Source organism: Bubalus bubalis, chromosome 15 (assembly GCF_019923935.1).
Source record: "Bubalus bubalis isolate 160015118507 breed Murrah chromosome 15, NDDB_SH_1, whole genome shotgun sequence".
NCBI classification, from domain to species: domain Eukaryota; kingdom Metazoa; phylum Chordata; class Mammalia; order Artiodactyla; family Bovidae; genus Bubalus; species Bubalus bubalis.
The window spans coordinates 51,958,785-51,977,647 of record NC_059171.1 but is presented as its reverse complement, the minus strand read 5'-3'; the positions used below and the strand labels follow the sequence as shown (position 1 = coordinate 51,977,647).

At 42.8% G+C, this 18,863-nt stretch overlaps 1 protein-coding gene across 3 annotated transcripts in view; it reads right to left on the bottom strand.

Moving 5' to 3' along the window:
• The window catches only part of PDE7A (phosphodiesterase 7A), a 112,144-nt gene extending 98,057 nt beyond the window's left edge, over nt 1–14,087 (bottom strand). For 2 of the 3 annotated variants that reach the window (XR_006640042.1, XR_003103625.3), the window contains exon 1: nt 13,443–14,087. Coding sequence is in view for 1 of the 3 variants with exons in the window: in XM_006069057.4 (XP_006069119.1) it covers nt 13,443–13,580 (138 nt within the window). In the remaining 2 variants the exon portion in view is untranslated. The remainder of the gene's footprint in view (nt 1–13,442) is intronic. The other variant, XM_006069057.4, reaches the window with a different exon arrangement.
• Nucleotides 14,088–18,863: the final 4,776 nt, after the last annotated feature.

Here is an 18,863-nt window from a genome sequence, read left to right as displayed (position 1 = left end):
GCAGGGAATAGTGTGAACAAGGTTTGTGCTTCCTGACCACACTTTCTGTGGTGGCAGGGATGGAGAGTAAGGTCGGGGTGGAAGCCAGACAGAAATAGACAAATCCAATTAGTGGGTCTGTGCATAAATAAAACAAGGTAATGAAACAGATGAGGGAGGGGTGCTTTTTAAATAGGGTGGTCAGGGAAGGCTCCTCTGCTAAGGGTGAGCTGAGACTTGAAGGAAGAAGAGGCACAGAAGACCCTGGGTCTGGGGGCAAAGCAGGTGCAAGGTCAAAGATGGGAAGAAACCTGACAATGTTCACAGACAGCAAGAAGACCACTGCATAAGGAAACAAGACTGAGGTTAGGAAGGATTAGATCCCATGGGGCTGTATGATGAAAAGGAGTTTGGATTTTATTTTCATTGTGACAAGAACCATGAAACAGGGATTTTTCAGCAGAGTAGCATGATCTGGTTGCATTTTTAAAATTACTTCGAGACGTCCCCTGGTGGTCTAGTGGTTAGGATTCGACGCTTTCACTGTGGAGACCTGGGTTTAATCCCTGGTCAGGGAACGGAGATCCTGCAAGCCGTATGGAGCAGCCAAAAAAAAAAAAACTTTTTTTGACAGATCTGGCCAGAGAGAATTCTAGCAACAGGATACTACATACCTTGAACTAGTAGGAGTGACAGCACTCACAGAGGCAGAATCGAGCGGAACTCCCACACAGGTGGAGTTGCAGCTCTTTCTTTCTAAGCAAGCATAAAGGTCTCTTGTCAAACCTCCCTTGGTTCTCCCAGCTTCACTGTGCCACCACTGAACTTCACACACAATCCTAATCAAGTACCGCAATCATGTCCTTACACAGCTGTCTTTGCTGATGGACGAACTCTAAGAATGGAGGCAGGAAGCATGTCTTATTTATTTTTGATAAACCAAGCCAAATGCCTGGCAGAGTAAAAGTGCTCCATAAACTGACGATTGCAAGAAGGAACAAACACATTTTAAAACATTCAAAGCTGTGTGTATTAGTAAAGGACCACCAACACGGTGGCTTACAACAACAGATATTTACTCTCAGTCTGCAGGCTAGCAGTCCAAAATCAAGGTGTGGGCAGGGCTGTGCTCCTCTGAATAAACGAAGGCTTGAGGGAGGAGTCCTCCCAGCACTGTAGTGGTTTCCCATGTGGCTCGGCCAGCACTGGAGTTCCTGGCCCGTAGCTGCCATGAGTCCAGTCTCTGCTCGCTCTTCATGGCTTGCTTTCTTGTGTGTCAGAGGCTCTCTGGGTCCTTGCCTCTTCTTAGACTCCAGTCTGCTCTAACCCATATGACCTCATCTTGACTGCATTTACAGAGATCCTCATTCCAAATAAGGTCACGTTCTGAGTTTCCACATAGACATGAATTTCTGGTGGACTCTATTCAACCCATCACACCTTTTAACACTGCAATGGACTGCCTTAAAAAGCAGTAGTCTTCTCATTCCAAACGTGTTCAAGCAAAAATGGAATAGCCAAAATCAGGGTGTTCAGCTGAAGAGACTTCACATTGCCCAGCATGTCCTTAACCCCCTTGGTTCCAGTTACTCAGCTAGATGCTGGGGGGCTGACTCGCCCAGACTCCTCTCACTTTGATGTTCTATGATTCCAGGTCATAAATATTATAGCAGAAAGCTTACCTTCTCAGCTCTGAAATGGGCAAAATGTTTTTTGTAGACTATCTGCCTCCAAACTCACTTCATTTTTCCATTAACAATGTAGTGCATTCCTCCATACATCAAACCAGGACTATAATTCCATTTTAATAAACCATTTTGAATACCTACTATATGCCAGTAACTCGTTTCTGACTAACTTATCGATATAGTAAATTATTAGCTTGTGCATTCCTATGGAGAACAATACAAAACAGCAACAAGGTAATGTGAAATACAGGAAACATTGGCTAACACACTGGGTCAGGCACACGCATCCTGAGGAGCACCTAGGCATGGAGAGTTTCAAGGCCATCGATTTCTAGGTTCTCAGCTTCCAAATGTACAATGTTCTAGAACCATTCTACTGACACTTTTCCTTTACCTCCTCTCCCCTTTCAATCTCTCCTCTTCTACCAGAGGTAACTCAACACTTCCTAAAACTTCCTGTGTAGCTGGGGCCTGACAACAGCTGAGGAGCCCAAAGGAGAGTTTAAAGCATTCATGTTGAAAAAGTTAATCGCTTTCCCGACTGTGTATCAATTTTTTTTTTTTTTCAAGTCAAGGGGTCACCAGCTCCTACTATCATGAAAATGGAAAGAGGATCAAGCCCATTTGCTAAATTTATAAACGAGACTTCTCAATACTTCCACTATTAAAGTAAGAAGAAAATCAATGGAGAACCTCATCTTTTCTAATAATATTTATAAATAGATAAAATCTATTAATAAAATGATTAAAATAAAATTCATTTTCCATTAAATTTTTACTATTTAATACTTATAAATTTTATAACTCACATGTTATTTTGAATGTCTACTGGCTATCACTGTATCAACAACTCAAGCCAAAATAAATTTGACATAGCCTTACAAACACAGGAAATTTCAAATGTTTTAAATTATAATTGTTTTTGCATAGAACTCAGAAGAAATGGTGACACCGCTAAAATACTTCCTATTTCCATCTGTTAAATTAATGAATGGATTTGCTTTTGTTGTAGAAAAGTATACTGTGACTGATAGTTATTCTTTTATACTTGAAAGCATTTTAAGGATAAGCAGAAACAATCAAATAGAAATGAGGTCAAAGAGAAAAATCAGGAATATAAAAATTCTGACTTGAAATTAAGAGCTTGCTCATACCACGGTTAAAGTAATACACCAAAACCTACATCATTTACAAATACTGACACTTGGGAGAAAAGTTCTAGATGAGTAAAAAGGGAGCCAGTCTTTTGTTTTTTCAAGTTTTTCAAAGGGATGTGAGCAAAAAAATGTTTGAAAACCTTCGTGGTAAAAGTCAAAATATGTTGTTAGTCTTAACCTTCATCCTAAGATACTGCCTATTGGACATCCTCACCTGGATGGCTCCCCAAACACTTGAACTCGACATATTTAATGTGAACATAAAATGCACTCTACCACCCTTGCCCAGGCCTCCACACACATACACAAAAGAGGAAAAGAAGAAAAACAAAATCTGCCTCTTCTTTTGTATTTTTGTTAACTAGCCTCGTGATATAACTACTTGGTCTCCCAAATTTAAAAGGTGCAAAGTTTTTGTTGGTTTGTTTTTAACCTCTTAAATTAAATCAGTTCCTAGGATCTAACTCCTCCTTTCTATTCCTTCCACCACTACCACTGCTCAAAATCTCTTCACAGGCTGTCATCAAATAGCTCTTCTTTAAAACAATAACTATACTTAAATGTACTTCCCAACACCTCCCATGGAGAGTGAAACCACTTTATCATTACCAGAGAGCTATATACCTGCCAATCACACAACTGAGTTACCAAAGAATCACAGAATCATGAAGTCGGTGGGAACCAGAAGAGTGAAACCCCTACACAAGAACTTCATCCAAGTATCTTTTGGGAATTTATAATCTCACGAGGCAGTGTTCATGAGGTGTCCTTCTCTGGACATCTCGATCATAGATCCAGCCCAAATACAACTTATTTAACTTTTTCTAGGATTACTGTAGTTAAAAAAAAGATTTTTATGATGCAGGGACTTCAAACCTGTGCTCTGTGATGACCTAGATGGGGTGGGACCGGGTAGGAGGTGGAAGGTACCTGGAAGGGAGGTTCAAGAGAGAGGGGACATAAACACACCCATGGCTGATCCATGTTGACATGTGGCAGAAACCAACACAACATTGTAAAGCAACTATCCTTCAATTAAAAATAAATTTTTAAAAAGGAAATTCATGCTAAAAGAACATGTAAAATTACATAAACTTCTAAACAAAAAGTTAAGTTACTTATAATTTCACCATCCAAAGATAGCTTCAATTAGCATTTTGGGATATATACTGGCTCCACACCCCCCGCCCCCAGCCCTCTTTTGCAAGCATTCAATGTGTGTGAATGTTTATGTTTTGTGATTTATTTTTAAACAAAAAATTTTTTTAAAACGCCGAGGTTTTGTTTGCTAGCTTAACGTTGCTATAAGCAATTTTTCATGCAATTAAATAATCTTCAAATTCTTCCAAGTTATTTAAGTAGGTTCGTAATACAGAAATAACAGGAAATACTAAAATTTATGTACCCATTTGCAAACTATACTATATATACTTTAAATTCAATGCATTTTAGTAGTCACACAATGTAAAGAATATCATATACTCAGAAGAATACTATAATTTAACAAATTCTAAATTAGGTTTTTAATTTTTCAGTGATAAATACATGATGAATATCCCTGAAGATCATTAATCTTTATCTAAATTTCTAGTTATTTGCTCAGTACAGATTCCCAGAAGGAAATTATCAGGCAAAAGTATTAATTTTATTCAATTGTCAAATTAATTTTCAGAAAACTTAAAATGACTTAGACTCCTACTAGCAGCTTACATGAGTACAATCTTCAAGCTATACACTTACTTTTTAAAAAGCTGTCAATGTGAAAACAAAAGTCAGTATCATTCTTTTAACAAGCATTTCTTTTATTACTAGTATGGTTAAATACAAGAGCTCCCTTTCTATTTCTATTGTTTCTATCTATTGGTCCTTATCTACCCTCTGAGGTAACATCTTTTTTTCCCCAGATAGAAAGAGGAAGTAGAAGAGAATGCATGGGCTTTAAGGGTCAGAATGACCCAGAGGTGAATTTATTTTCAATACCTGGCTGTGTTGCCTTGGACAAGAGACAACTTTAAGCTTGGGTCTCCTCCTGTATATTATCAACTGACCTCACAAAGAAAAAGGCACTGCAATTGAGAACATACAACCAAAGCAAAATCTAAATTAATCCTTTTCTTCTCATTCACATGGCAATCACTCAAATACTAGAAGACAGCAATGCTCCATCACATCTCAACAGCCACTACCCACCTCCATTCCCACCCCTTCCTGAGTCTTTTCTTCTCCAGACTAAATGCCTTCCATTCCCTCCGTCACATATCAAACAATACAGCTTCAAATCACCTCACCACCCTAGTCACTGTCTTCACAGTATGAATTGGCTAAATCTTGTCCCCCTAGAACATGGCGTCTAGGACAAAATATTCCAGATATGAATTGAGAAGACCATAGTGAAGGTTATCATTTCAAATAATTGTCTCAAATCATCAAATGTTTTCTTTATCCAGATCTGTGAGTCATCAAAATCTATAACCCATAAACCCAGAAGTCTAACTATATTCCACTCGCCTTCACCAATGAGGCAGACCAGTTTGAAAGTAAGACTCTGGAACATCAAAGGCTCTTCTCCAACATCTTGCCTGATGCTTCAGGCAAGGCAACTGCAAGTACTAAACTCAGTCTATGTACTCCTTAGTAAAAATGGGATCTAACGTCTCTAAGCTCAGTTTTTACTCACTCCTCAGTAAAAATGGGAGTACTGCCTATTATCTCATAAAGTAATCTTTTATAAAGATTGAAAACATCAATTATAGTATCTGGCACATAGGAGGTACTCAATAAGTGAAAACAAATAATTATAATTAATATTAAAGAGAGATTACTGCCTCTTCATTAAGTGCTGTTTGCTGAGTACTTTACATGGTCTTGAGCCCGAGTTTGGTCTACTCAAAACTCTGAGAAATAGAGTAGGTTTGGCCAAAATTTAGCCATCTGATTAACTATTTTTCTTTCCCAAACTATGCCCTCCCTGCCTTTGTCCTTGCCTTCTCCCTCTAGCCATCTTCTGAAAACGAAGCGCCAATCCCTACCAGCAGGTGGAGGCATGGAGCAAGAATCCTAAATTCCCATTCAAAATTAGAAGCAGGAGAGATTCGTGTCCATCACAAGATCAGTGGCACTGGTCCCTTAAGAAGGCTTTCTGCCAGCAGCCAAAATGAAGCCCTGCATGCTTAGAAGGCTCATCTACAAATATAATTTTTATTCCTTTCCCCATACCCTGATCACATGAACATTTATACCCAAATGCAACCATACAAAAGTATCATTCATTCATGAATAATCTTTTGAAAGGTGTATTTGTCAACAACGTAAAAATTTACCTTAATTTCAGGCAAGAACAGACCATTTAAATGTGGAAGAGAATAAACACTCAATTTCTCTCAATTCAAATGATAAAATATGAACAATGTATAGTGATAATAAAACAGGTTTTGACTTTTTTAATTAGAAGAATAAAAATTAACTGTTGAAGTTTTCTGGAGTGGTCAAAGAGAATGTAAGAAGGTCCAGAAAACTTTGACTAAAGATACGGAGTGAAAAAAAGATAATGAGTCAAGAGATTTCTAAAAAAATTAGATTTTACAAAAACACAGCAAATGTGATACACAGTCTATAGTACAGACAAAAAAAAATTAAATTTATTAAGAGTATCTGCATGCAGTGAGGGATCTTTATCATGTAAAATTTCCTAAGGTCTCTATAACTATTAATGATTCTAGACAAAAATTGAGTCAAGCTAAACTTTGTCTATTTCCCTTTCTTCAGGTCTCCTCTTCCGAGCTTGTCTCTGTATCCATCCTCAGAAAAGAATTCAATTCTCTAAAACTGCTCTACCCCTTTTTGAAAAGAATGAAGGGAAGGAGGGAAGGAGGAGGGAAGAAGTGTTAGCAGAAGTCTTATCAAACTGCTTCAAAATGAATGGACGGCACACATCCCTCCCTGTTTTCCCCTAAAGTGAGCCCCCTGATCTTCCTAACTCCTGTAAAGGGTTTAATATTTTACCTCTAGCAGGGCTTCCGTGTTTAAAAAAGAACTTTTGAGTATCCAGTATATACAACTGACAGAACTCTAGGCAATGCAACAAAGCCACAAAATCTGGACAAAGGGCTAAAACCTCTCAACCTTTCACATCCCACAGACGACACATGCTCCTGATGACAACGTATAAACCAGCAATTTCAACACCCTAATCTTCAATCAAAGCTACAGTCCAAATACACTATAAATTTACATTAATATTATGTGGGAGCAGGTATTTGCAATACACACACACACACATTTATTTTGAAGTAAAAGCCCAAATATGGGAGCACTGAATTTAAATCAAATTATGAATCCTTTCTGCAAACAGAATAATGAAACCAAGGTTCCTACCAAAGGAGTGCCTACTGGGCAGGAAGAAAGTCTCAGAAACAGAATCACTCCCTGGTTCACCACTGGCTACACGACCCTCCCCGCCCCCTCCACCATCCTCCCCACTGGCTTCTGAACACAGGCTAGTGAAGAGCCTTGCAGCTACGCTAACATTTGAAACAGTGCACCTTTACCATCTATTAGGTAGATAACAGCAGCCATAAATAAGCACAGGATATGCAAAGGAGGGACTTTATTTTGGGGGGGCTCCAAAATCACTGCAGATTGTGACTGCAGCCATGAAATTAAAAGATGCTTCCTCCTTGGAAGAAAAGCTATGACCAACCTAGACAGCATATTCAAAAGCAGAGACATTACTTTGCCAACAAAGGTCCATCTAATTAAAGCTACGGTTTTCCCAGTAGTCATGTATGGATGTGAGAGCTGGACTGTGAAGAAAGCTGAGCACGGAAGAATTGATGCTTTTGAACTGTGGTGTTGGAGAAGACTCTTGAGAGTCCCTTGGACTGCAAGAAGATCCAACCAGTCCATCCTAAAGGAGATCAATCCTGGGTGTTCATTGGAAGGACTGATGCTGAAGCTGAAACTCCGATACTTTGGCCACCTGATGTGAAGAGCTGACTTATCTGAAAAGACCCTGATGCTGGGAAAGATTGAAGGTGGGAGAAGAAGCAGACGACAGAGGATGAGATGGTTGGATGGCATCACTGACTTGATGAACATGAGTTTGAGCAAGCTCCAGGAGTTGGTGATGGACAGGGAAGCCTGGTGTGCTGCAGTCTACGGGGTCACAAAGAGTTGGACACTACTGAGTGACTGAACTGAACTGAAGCAAAGGAAATGTCAAAAAGAGGAAATGCAAATGTACAAAAACATATCAGAAAGTGTACTCTTGCTTACTGCAAGTGAAAACAAACAGTGTACCACAGCACATCTACGGAAGCAATAAAGCATTTACATAAGTGTTTATAAAATATTTTAAATGTTTATCTAACATATAGTATCACGACTGCATACTATACAATTGGAAAGAGATATGCTCATTCATCTTTGAACCATAAAAGTGAAGATTCGAGAAAGTCAAAAAGCTTTCCTACCTCCTGACCCAATCAAGTGATTTCACTCTAAAGACCTGATCAAACTTGCATGAAGGTATTAAATGAAGTTTTGCAGATAACAGCAACAGCCCGAAAGGAGCTCTTACATTCAGCATCCAGAGAATGAGCTACTGACAGATCAACATCGCATCACCACTAACCACCATTAACTACAACTACGCACCACATCTGCCAATACCTGAGCCAATAGCCACATGCAGCTATTTAAACAAAACTCAACTGAAAATTCAAACCCACAGTCAAAACTAGCCACACTTCAAATGCTCATCCAGCTATCTATATACATGGCTATGTGCGTGTGCTCAGCTGCTCAGTCATGTCCAACTCTTTGTGATCCCATGGACTGTAGTCCACCAGGCTCCTTTTGGCATTTTCCAGGCAAGAATACTGGAGTGGGTTGCCATTTCCTTCTCCAGGGGATATTCCCGACATAGGGATCAAACCCACAGCTCCTGCATTGGCAGGTGGATTCTTTACCATTAGCACCACCTGGGAGGCCCTGATATATGACTGGTGACTATTAGATACTACAGAAAACACTTCCATCATCAGAAAAACTTCTTCTGATAGTCTATTAATCTACTTAGCTGTGTCATGTCTCTCCTCCTCCCTTACATGCACCCATTTACCTAGAAATATCTTCTTAACCTTAGCCTAAGGAACTACCAAGTGAAGCTTACCTTCTTGGAGTCTCATGACACCTTGATAATGCCACTAAACAAGTATATCACATATAACCATACCATTTTCCTCACCAAAATCCTGTAAGCTTCTTCAAGGAGGAATCAACTGTTTTCCAAGGGGCTCTGAACTGTTCCGGCACACACAGGACTCTGATAATCTTTCCTATACTAAGAACACTGCTAAGGATGACAGATGTACACTATGACTACAAGTTAAAAATGTTTATGAATAAGGACGGCAAGGCTTCAAAAAGAAAAACCTGGTTAGGCTGGCAGGCTCACAAATGATTTTTTTTTTAACTAATTCTTTGCATTTTCTCAGTACCTAACACATTCACAGAAGGTGTTCAGTAAATATTTGTGGAATAGTTTCTGTATTAAAAAAAAAAAAGATACCAATAATGAACCCTATGGCAAAGGATGCACCTCTGGGTGATAATGATGTGCAGAGGTAGGTTCAGCAGTTGTAACAAATGTTACAACTGTAACAAATGATAAAATATCTCACAGGTAGGAGATGTTGGTAACAGGGGAGGGGTACATCTCTCCATATTCTACTCAATTGTGCCATGAACATAGAACTGCTCTAAAAAAAGTAAGTCTATAAAAAAGATACAGATGCTAAATCAGAAATCAAATTTAGCTTATTACAGTACTAAAAACATGTTTGCACATTAGATCCCCAAATTTTGTTCAATAATAATACACACCATAGACTTATGATCATTTAAAAAAAACTAAACCTCAGATTTCTCACCCAAATAAGATTCTTCCAGTGCATACAAAATCTGATTGAAATAATCCCACGTGAATGGCACCCCACTCCAGTACTCTTGCCTGGAGAATCCCATGGACAGAGGAGCCTGGTAGGCTGCAGTCCACGGGGTCGCTAAGAGTCGAACACGACTGAGCGACTTCACTTTCACTTTTCACTTTCATGCATTGGAGGAGGAAATGGCAACCCACTCCAGTGTTCTTGCCTGGAGAATCCCAGGGATGGGGGAGCCTGGTGGGCTGCCGTCTATGGGGTCACACAGAGTTGGACACGACTGAAGCAACTTAGCGGCAGCAGCAGCAGCAGTGGTGTTTTGGCATGCTACCAATATACTAACTCAACTTCCACACTTAATAAGCACCTACCTATGAAAAGCACTGTGGCCACAGTGGTGAACAAGATAATTTCTGGTCTCACATTTTTGTTTTCCAAATAACAAAGGTATTCTGCGAGAGAAATGTTTAAATTCACCTAACGAAAATCCCCAAAATGGCCACACACACAAAAAAAATCTATTATCCTTATTTTTCAAATAATTTAAAAATCTCATTATCAACCATTCAAGAAAGTAGTACATGACCTGTTTTAAAACAAAAAGTTAATGCCTCATTTACTTGGCATCCTTGGGAGAGCTGGTGCTCCACATAAATGAACTTTCCAGATAACTCATGCTTGCCCATTTAAGCACCAACACAAACTGGAGGTTTTGTTTGTTTTAAACAGTATCAATCTTTAAACTTTTAAAAACAGATTCTATTAAATACTATTTTGACTAATGTCAAAAACATGATTGTGCTGTAGACACTGAAGATGCCAAACTTTTTAAAAGCTGCTGGTTTTGAAGAGTGTTTCTTGCAGTCTTGAGCTTATGGCGCATCAGTTGTCAACCTCTGCCGCTCTCAGTGTAAACCTGACTCCAGAAGCCTCCAAGCCCCCTGCAAATGTGCCGTTACTTGGAAAAGGAGTTTGTCAGAACTCAGAGGATCTCCAAATCTCCTTTGGCTGCTCAGAGTCTTCTGATTTCCTGAATCTGTTAAAAAGTCTACCGTTACAAACTCCAAAGCAAGTTTTGGATAAATGAGTTACTGCTAGACCTGGATGAAAGTCTTTATGTTGATTTCCTATTTTCAACTGAGGCTCAGTCAGTGATAACTTCATTAGCCATTCACTCATTCAGCCAGTATTTACTAAGTCTCTACTATGAACTGGGCTCCAATATTAAAGTAAAAATTGAAAAATGAAAAGATTGCTAGTTATGAACATATTTTAAAATAGAAGTACTCTAAAATGACTTCTACTTAGTACCTAAGGAGGAAAAAAACAAAAAACAGGTTTCCTCAAGTCTTTTCAATGAAACTACAAAACCACCTAAACTTTTTATAATTCCTGTAGCTCTAGACTTAGAAACTCAAGATGCAAGGGTAAAGGAAGCTTTTGATTTAACCAAATATTTACTTTAGAAGCTCTGATTAAGGTTCCAAGATGTGTCTCTTTTTCAGTCTATTACAAATTCCCATTGGCCCAAAACAAATCACTATGATGTATGTTTTAGTATTAAATGATTATTAAAAAATTTGAAAATGATAAACATACCCACTCAGCACCATGGTAAGTTTAATGTCATTTTAATGTTGGCCATCACTAAGTTGAAAATTCAGGAGAACCAGAAGTTTCTGTACACGTCACTTTGGGGTACAAACAATTTTTTTTTTTAAGTTTTAAGAGTAAGTATAGTCATCTTCCCAAATGATTCAGAAGGTAAAACAATCGGCGTGCAATGCAAGAGACGAAGGTTGGATCCTGGGTTGGGAAGATGCCCTGGAGAAGGAAAATGGCAACCCACTCCAGTATTGTTGCCTGGAGAATCCTACGAACAGAGGAGCCTGGCCAAAGGATGCCAAAGAGTCAAAGACGACTAAGCGACTAAGCATGGCATGGCATTACAGTGTGACTATCCAATATTTGCTTTATCTGCCACAATCAATTTTAAAATTCCATTACCCATTTATATCTAAAGGTAGGAAATGAATTAAGAAGGAATGGGGCTTAAAATTGGTCTCTGAGGATTAATTAAGGCATCAGGTAAAACCCCTGGCGTCAGCCTTACTTGTATTAATTCCCTTGGAATCTCCGATATCATTCATTTTCTCCTTGGGGAGCACAACTAACCTTATTCACCTTTTATAATTTTACAAGTGATAACTGATTGCCTTCATTATAACATTTAGACTGAACCGGAAATGAGTATTAGTCATGTGGTACTGATATGAGAAAGGAAAAAAAGTTACTACCATTAAAAACCTTTTTAATCCATTAGTATCAATTTTTTAAAATTTGGAACCTGAAAATGCTTTAAGCAGTACTGTAAGGGCAGATCATGGACCTAACTTTCAAAATAACTACATAACATTATTTTTAAATGTCACTTACAGTAATCTTTACAAGTTGACTCTGACCTCTTTAGCATACCACTTTATCCTGTGAAAGAAGTCTGATTTTAAATAAAAACAATTCAGAGAAACCCAAATATAGGCTTCTGCTCTCTCTCGCCAAACTATTTAGGCAAAGAAGCAAATGACAAATATTTACTGGACACATCTTCTCTAAGAAATCTCTATTGGGTGCTACCCACTGTACCAGTAAAAAACAAAAAGAAATACAGACCGGGTTCAAGTTATTTACAATATACCTGTGGGGTGGGGGGGGGGGGGGAGATATGCTCCCATAAAAGAAGCTAATATTAATCAACAGGAAAAACAAACATATATGACTTAAAATGTGATCGTGAACATGTAACGTTCTGGCAGCAGAAATGGAGGGCAATCAGTTCAAATGTAAACAAAATTCTTTTGTCCTCCCTATTTTAAATCTGGCAATCAAAATCAGCCAGAAATAAGAGGCTGGGCCAACAGCATCACTACGGGGAAAAAAAACAAAAAACCGAAATTCTCAGGAGCAACTGGTACCGGACCATTCAAAACAAAGTCTTCCTGTGAGTGCTCCATCAGTAGTTTTTCTCTTAAAAATCTTCTTATCAAATTAAAAATAAAACTGATTCCTGGCTATCAACTTTCCGGAAACCGAAGCTTTAAGGAGGCACTGTGAATATTTGTTTCTCCGACCTCACTTAGGGTCCATCCACAGAATCGAATAAGTAGGGAGACGAGCAACCGAGAATCGGCCTATTGTTCGGAGAACTGTAGGACTATCCCAGCACCGCGGGGAGCGCGGGAGGCGCAAACCCAGCACAGGTGTGTAGGGGTGCGGGGTGGCCAGGTGTGCCCAGGACCACAAGAAAGAAAGAGGCCCAACTTCCAGATTGAGACGTCGAGAAAAGGAAGACGACTTAAGTCATTCCAGACCCTTAAGCCGCTGAGCACAGAGGGGGGCGCGCCTGGGGAGGGTACGAAGAGGTTCTCAGAGCCCACCCGGGTCCAGCATCGAGCAGGCCGGGGTAGGGGGTGGGGTGAGGTTTGAGTCCCGAGGATCAAAGAAAAGCCTCTCGAATCGAGGGGGGTCAGCCTAGACATCCCCAAACAACGGGTAGTGCTGGTCGGGGGGGTGAACAACGAGGACTGGGGAGTAGGGGTCGCGGAGGTGAAGCCAGGTGGAAGGAGGTAAACAAAAGAGCAGCCCCCAAGTGTGGGGCCCCCGGCGGCGGCGTTTACCTGGGAGAGCTGCCGGGGATTGGGGCAGCCGAAGAGCGCGGAGCTGGAGCTGAAGCTGATGGCTCCTCGGCGGCTGAGGACGTGCTGGGGGACCGGCCTGTCCAGAGGCAGCACCGGCAGCTGGTAACATACTTCCATTGAATACGCCCGCCCTGCCCCCGCGCGGCGCCCGCCCTGCCGCGGCCGCCGGCCCCTGCGCTGGGAAGGGGCCGCGGCTCGGGGGCGCCGGGCCGAGGCGGCGGCAGGGCGGGCGGGCGCCGACCCCGGGCCGGGAAGCCGCGCTCACGCCTCCCCCACCCCAACACTCCGCCGTGGACACCGGCGGGAAGGCGCTGCGGCGGCCGCGGCGACAGTTAACGAAGACCAGCTCGCGCCCGGCTCCCGGGGTGCAAACGAAGGCAGCACCCGCCAAATCGGAGGGGGAACCCCGGCGTCCCCAGGCTGTTCGGCCCAGAGGAGAGGGTCCGGGGCGGGGGGTGGGAGGGCAGCGGAGCAGGAGCGGAGCAAAAACAGCAAAGCCGTGCAAGAACACACAGCTGGAGCCAGCAGCGAGACCCTACGCGCGCGGGGCTCGGATGCAGGCACCAGCTCCGGCCGCGGTCCTGCCCCCTCCCCTCCCCTCCCCTCCCCTCCCCTCCCCCGGAGCCTGACTTCACTCCGCCGCCGCGCGAGCCCGGCGTAATTCACACTTTGCAGCCGCGGACCCTGCGCCAACCACGGCCGCCGCCACCGTGACGTCACGACGCCGCGCCGCAGGCCCCGCGCCGCCGCAGCGCCTAGGGAGCCGGGCTAGCGGTGGTGAGGTTGAGCCGCCCTCCCCCGGGGCCGCACCTCGGGGCTCACTCACCATCCCCTCCCGCTGCCCTCCTCCCCGACCCATCCTCGCCCTGCAGCACTCCACCACCCTGGCCAAGGCGCGTGCGCACGAGGCCCCACCGTATGGGGATATTCCCCCTTATCGCTAAACTCTAGCGTTGGGGCGCGCTGAGAGTGTGGGGTGGGCTCCGCCTACGCGAGAGGCGCGATTCCGGCCTTTTCGCTTCGGAAACCCCAAGCACGCGGCCCAGTCGCGGCGCTCAGCCCTGACCGCGGGGTCACCGCCGTGTTTCCCTCCTTGAATTCCCATCCTTGGGGCTCGTTGGGGACCGCTGCGGCAGTGACTTACACCGCGCGGCCACCGGACTCCCCTCTACGTCACTGCCAGCACCCCGGGAGGGTCGGGGTCGAGCGCTCCCCTGGCAGGTGCGGGCCCCGGGGCCGTCCCGGGTGGAGGGGCGGAGAGCAGAGCCCAGATAAGCGGGCGTGAGGAGGGGGCGATGGGTTGGAGGGAAAACACCCGAGACTGAGAAAGAAGAAGTGAGAGTATGCACTGGAAAAAATGAGAAGAATGAAAATGAGAAGACAAAGGGGGAAAAGAGACTGCACGCCCTTTTACCAAACTTGTTTTTGTTTCTTGGCTTCGATTTTTAGAAGGCAGGAGGAAAACTCTTGACCCGAGTTGTAGACTGCAGGTTTATTTTGTCACGTTTCTCCTCAAACCATGAAAGCTTTTCAGCTGCAACTCTTTGTTTCAAGTGCATTCCAGCCTCTGGGACATCAGCCTAAACCAGCTCTTCCCGGTTGGCAAAATTGCTTGGGCTCTGCTCTCAGGGGACCCACCCTTCCCCTTACGTGCTATGACCAGCCACTGGCAAGGTGGCAGGTCTTTGAACGTACTGCATAGCCCGTTTGGATGAGATCAGATATCATACGCTCATGAGTCCATAAATCAACAGAAGTCTGCAAAACCTTTTATCTTTCCACGCATCTGTTTCTTGTGTATCACTTAATACTTTCTACGCCTTTGCGGGTATTTTTCAACTTGTCCGCTTTCTACTGTTCAAAAAGACATCACTTCCACTGTGGTTTCATGGATTTTTTTTGTCTTCACTAAGTGGAAGCTTCCCTTGAGCGCAACTTTTACCAACCCATGTCCTTGGACTCTTGGATAGGAGCCAGATGGAAAGTTCAAGTAAGGCTTTATTGGGCCTCATGCTACTGCTGGAGGGAGTGAACACTAGCAACAGATCCCCTTGCTAGCTCCCTGGGGGAGAGAGGGGAGGGGCATGAGCCTGTCCCTTAAATGGAGTGAGGGTCGGGGTCCTGAGGTCATGCTGGAGAGGTGGCCTAGGTAGTCTACCCAGCCCTTTGATGATGTTGTGTGCAGAAATAATACACAGTACCCTGCTTTTGCTCCCCACATCTCAGAAGTGGCAGTTGGGTTTTTGGTCTTTTTGTAGCTTCTTGTTCATAATTTGCCCCAGCTGTGCATGCATACCTGTATTATTTCTAGCCCCTTATTGTTTCTTTGTATTTATTGCTGGAGGAGCCCTCTGTTCAGGTGTAAGGATTGCATCAAAGGGTCCCGGGTCCCAGTCTGTTTCACAACGACTAACCCAAGTCATCTTTGAAACCCTAATTACTCCCACAACATCTCACACATGCATTGAGCACCCTCTATACGCTTGTGATTAAGCTGAGTACTCTCTTGCTTACTTCTGATGAAAACCCCATGAGGCAATAGTTTCTAAATTGAAACGAGGCTGAGGGAAACATAACTTGCCTAAGATCTTCCACAGATAAGTGGCAGAACTTACCTCCAATAACATCTGAATTCTGTGTTCATCTAAACACCCAGAAGGCAATATTGGTGTGATATCAGACAGTATATGCCAAAATAACTGTCATATTTAGTAACATCTAAGAGACTCAAGTTTGATTAAGTCATTTGAGAAGACTCAGATCTCCCTTCAGAGAGGGGAGCTGACATTTCCTATTCACCCACTTCGAACCATGATAGATAGTCTACATACAATGTTTAACTTAACCCTATGCAACAGCCACATAAGTAAAAACTTGATCCCAGTTCTATAGATGGGGAATCAGGTTTGAGACCATAAATCATTTGTGCCACTTAACTCGGTACTGTACTATTTCAGAGCCATGCATTGCCACCACACCATGTGCTTTTTGGAGACCAGAACTTCAGCTGTTTTCAGTGTTCTTGACTATTGGAGAGTGTATTCTTCAGAAAAGCAGAACCAATAGGGAAGGGAGAGAGAGAGTGATTGGCCACACCTGTGTCTGGTCCAGGAGGCAGAGAAGCCGGAGGAGCTGCAGGCTCTGCTGCCAGGGAGAAGAGTTAGCAGGTCATGTGCCAAATCACAGTGGTGTCTGGGACCCCGCACAGATCTTTCAAGTGTAATGGCTGCTGCTTCACTTCCACTTTGTAATTCTCTTGCAAATTTCTACTGTGGCCAACTATAACCAAAACTATAAAAGGAAGAGAATTCTGGGAAATCCAGTTCCAGCTTAGCTAATTCCTGAGTACAAAACCACTCCACTCCAAATACTCACCAACTTGACATCCATACACACTCTTTTAATCATATTTAATTTTCAAATAAAAATGATAGCAAAATCATGCCTCTGTCCATATAATGTAACTTTCATCTAACCCAAAACAACTCCCTACTTCCCTCAAAGAGGACAGAACCTTAGAGTGATTTTAATTCCTCTTCTTGACAAGTTACAGTATACCTTGGCTATTCTGTAACTTATATACTAAGATACAAGTTTACCTACTGTTAACACACTGTAAGGCACTCACCTCACACACTAGTAAAGTAATGCTCAAAATTCTCCAACCTAGGCTTCAGCAATACATGAACAATGAACTTCCAGATGTTCAAGTTGGTTTTAGAAAAGGCAGAGGAACCAGATATCAAATTGCCAACATCCGCTGGATCATCAAAAAGCAAGAGAGTTCCAGAAAAACATCTATTTCTGCTTTGTTGACTATGCCAAAGCCTTTGACTGTGGATTACAATAAACTGTGGAAAATTCTGAAAGAGATGGGAATACCAGACCACCTGTCTTGCCTCTTGGGAAATCTGTATGCAGGTCAGGAAGCAACAGTTAGAACTGGACATGGGACAACAGACTGGTTCCAGATAGGAAAAGGAGTATGTCAAGGCTGTATATGGTCACCCTGCTTATTTTTATGCAGAGTACATCATGAGAAACACTGGGCTGGATGAAGCACAAGCTGGAACCAAGACTGCCGGGAGAAATATCAATAACCTCAGATATGCAGATGACACCACCCTTATGACAGAAAGTGAAGAAGAACTAAAGAGCCTCTTGATGAAAGTGAAAGAGGAGAGTCAGAAAGTTGGCTTAAAGCTCAACATTCAGAAAACTAAAATCATGGCATCCAGTCCATCACTTCATGGCAAATAGATGGGGAAACAGTGGCTGACTTTATTTTGGGGGGCTCCAGAATCACTGCAGATGGTGACTGCAGCCATGAAATAAAGACACTTACTCCTTGGAAGAAAAGTTATGACCAACCTAGACAGCATATTAAAAAGCAGAGACATTACTTTACCAACAAAGATCCGTCTAGTCAAGGCTATGGTTTTTCCAGTAGTCATGTATGGATGTGAGAGTTGGACTATAAAGAAAGCTGAGCACAGAATTGATGCTTTTAAACTGTGGTGTTGGAGAAGACTCTTGAGAGTCCCTTGGACTGCAAGAAGATCCAACCAGTCCATCCTAAGGGAAATCAGTCCTGAGTGTTCATTGGAAGGACTGATGTTGAAGCTGAAACCAATATTTCAGCCACCTGATGCAAAGAGCTGACTCATTTGAAAAGACCCTGATGCTGGGAAAGATTGAAGGCAGGAGGAGAAAGGGACGACAGAGGATGAGATGGTTGAATGGCATCACCGACTCAATGGATATTAGTTTGGGTAAACTCCGGGATTTGGTGATGGACAGGGAGGCCTGGCATGCTGTGGTCCATGGGGTTGCAAAGAGTTGGACATGACTAAGCAACTGAACTGAACTGAAGGGAATGAGAGAAGAGTAAAAGAAAATAATTGGTTAATAAATACACAAATTCATATCAAAATTAGGAAAAAAGCTCAGAACTTTTAAAGTCCTTGTATCTGCAACTGACAACATGATCATAATTACTATGTATAACTATTTTCTCCCATTACCTGTCTCATATCCCCTTTGCCTTCAGCAAGAATCTCAGCTGAAAATGATTCCTGGCCTTCATTCCTCGGAGAAGGCAATGGCACCCCACTCCAGTACTCTTGCCTGGAAAATCCCTTGGGCAGAGGAGCCTGGTAGGCTGCAGTCCATGGGGTCGCTAAGAGTCAGACACGACTGAGCGACTTCACTTTCAGTTTTCCCTTTCATGCATTGGAGAAGGAAATGGCAACCCACTCCAGTGTTCTTGCCTGGAGAATCCCAGGGACAGAGGAGCCTGGTGGGCTGCCGTCTATGGGGTCGCACAGAGTCGGACACGACTGAAGTGACTTAGCAGCAGTAGCAGCAGACCTTCATTCCTAAAGGATCTGGCCACCAGAG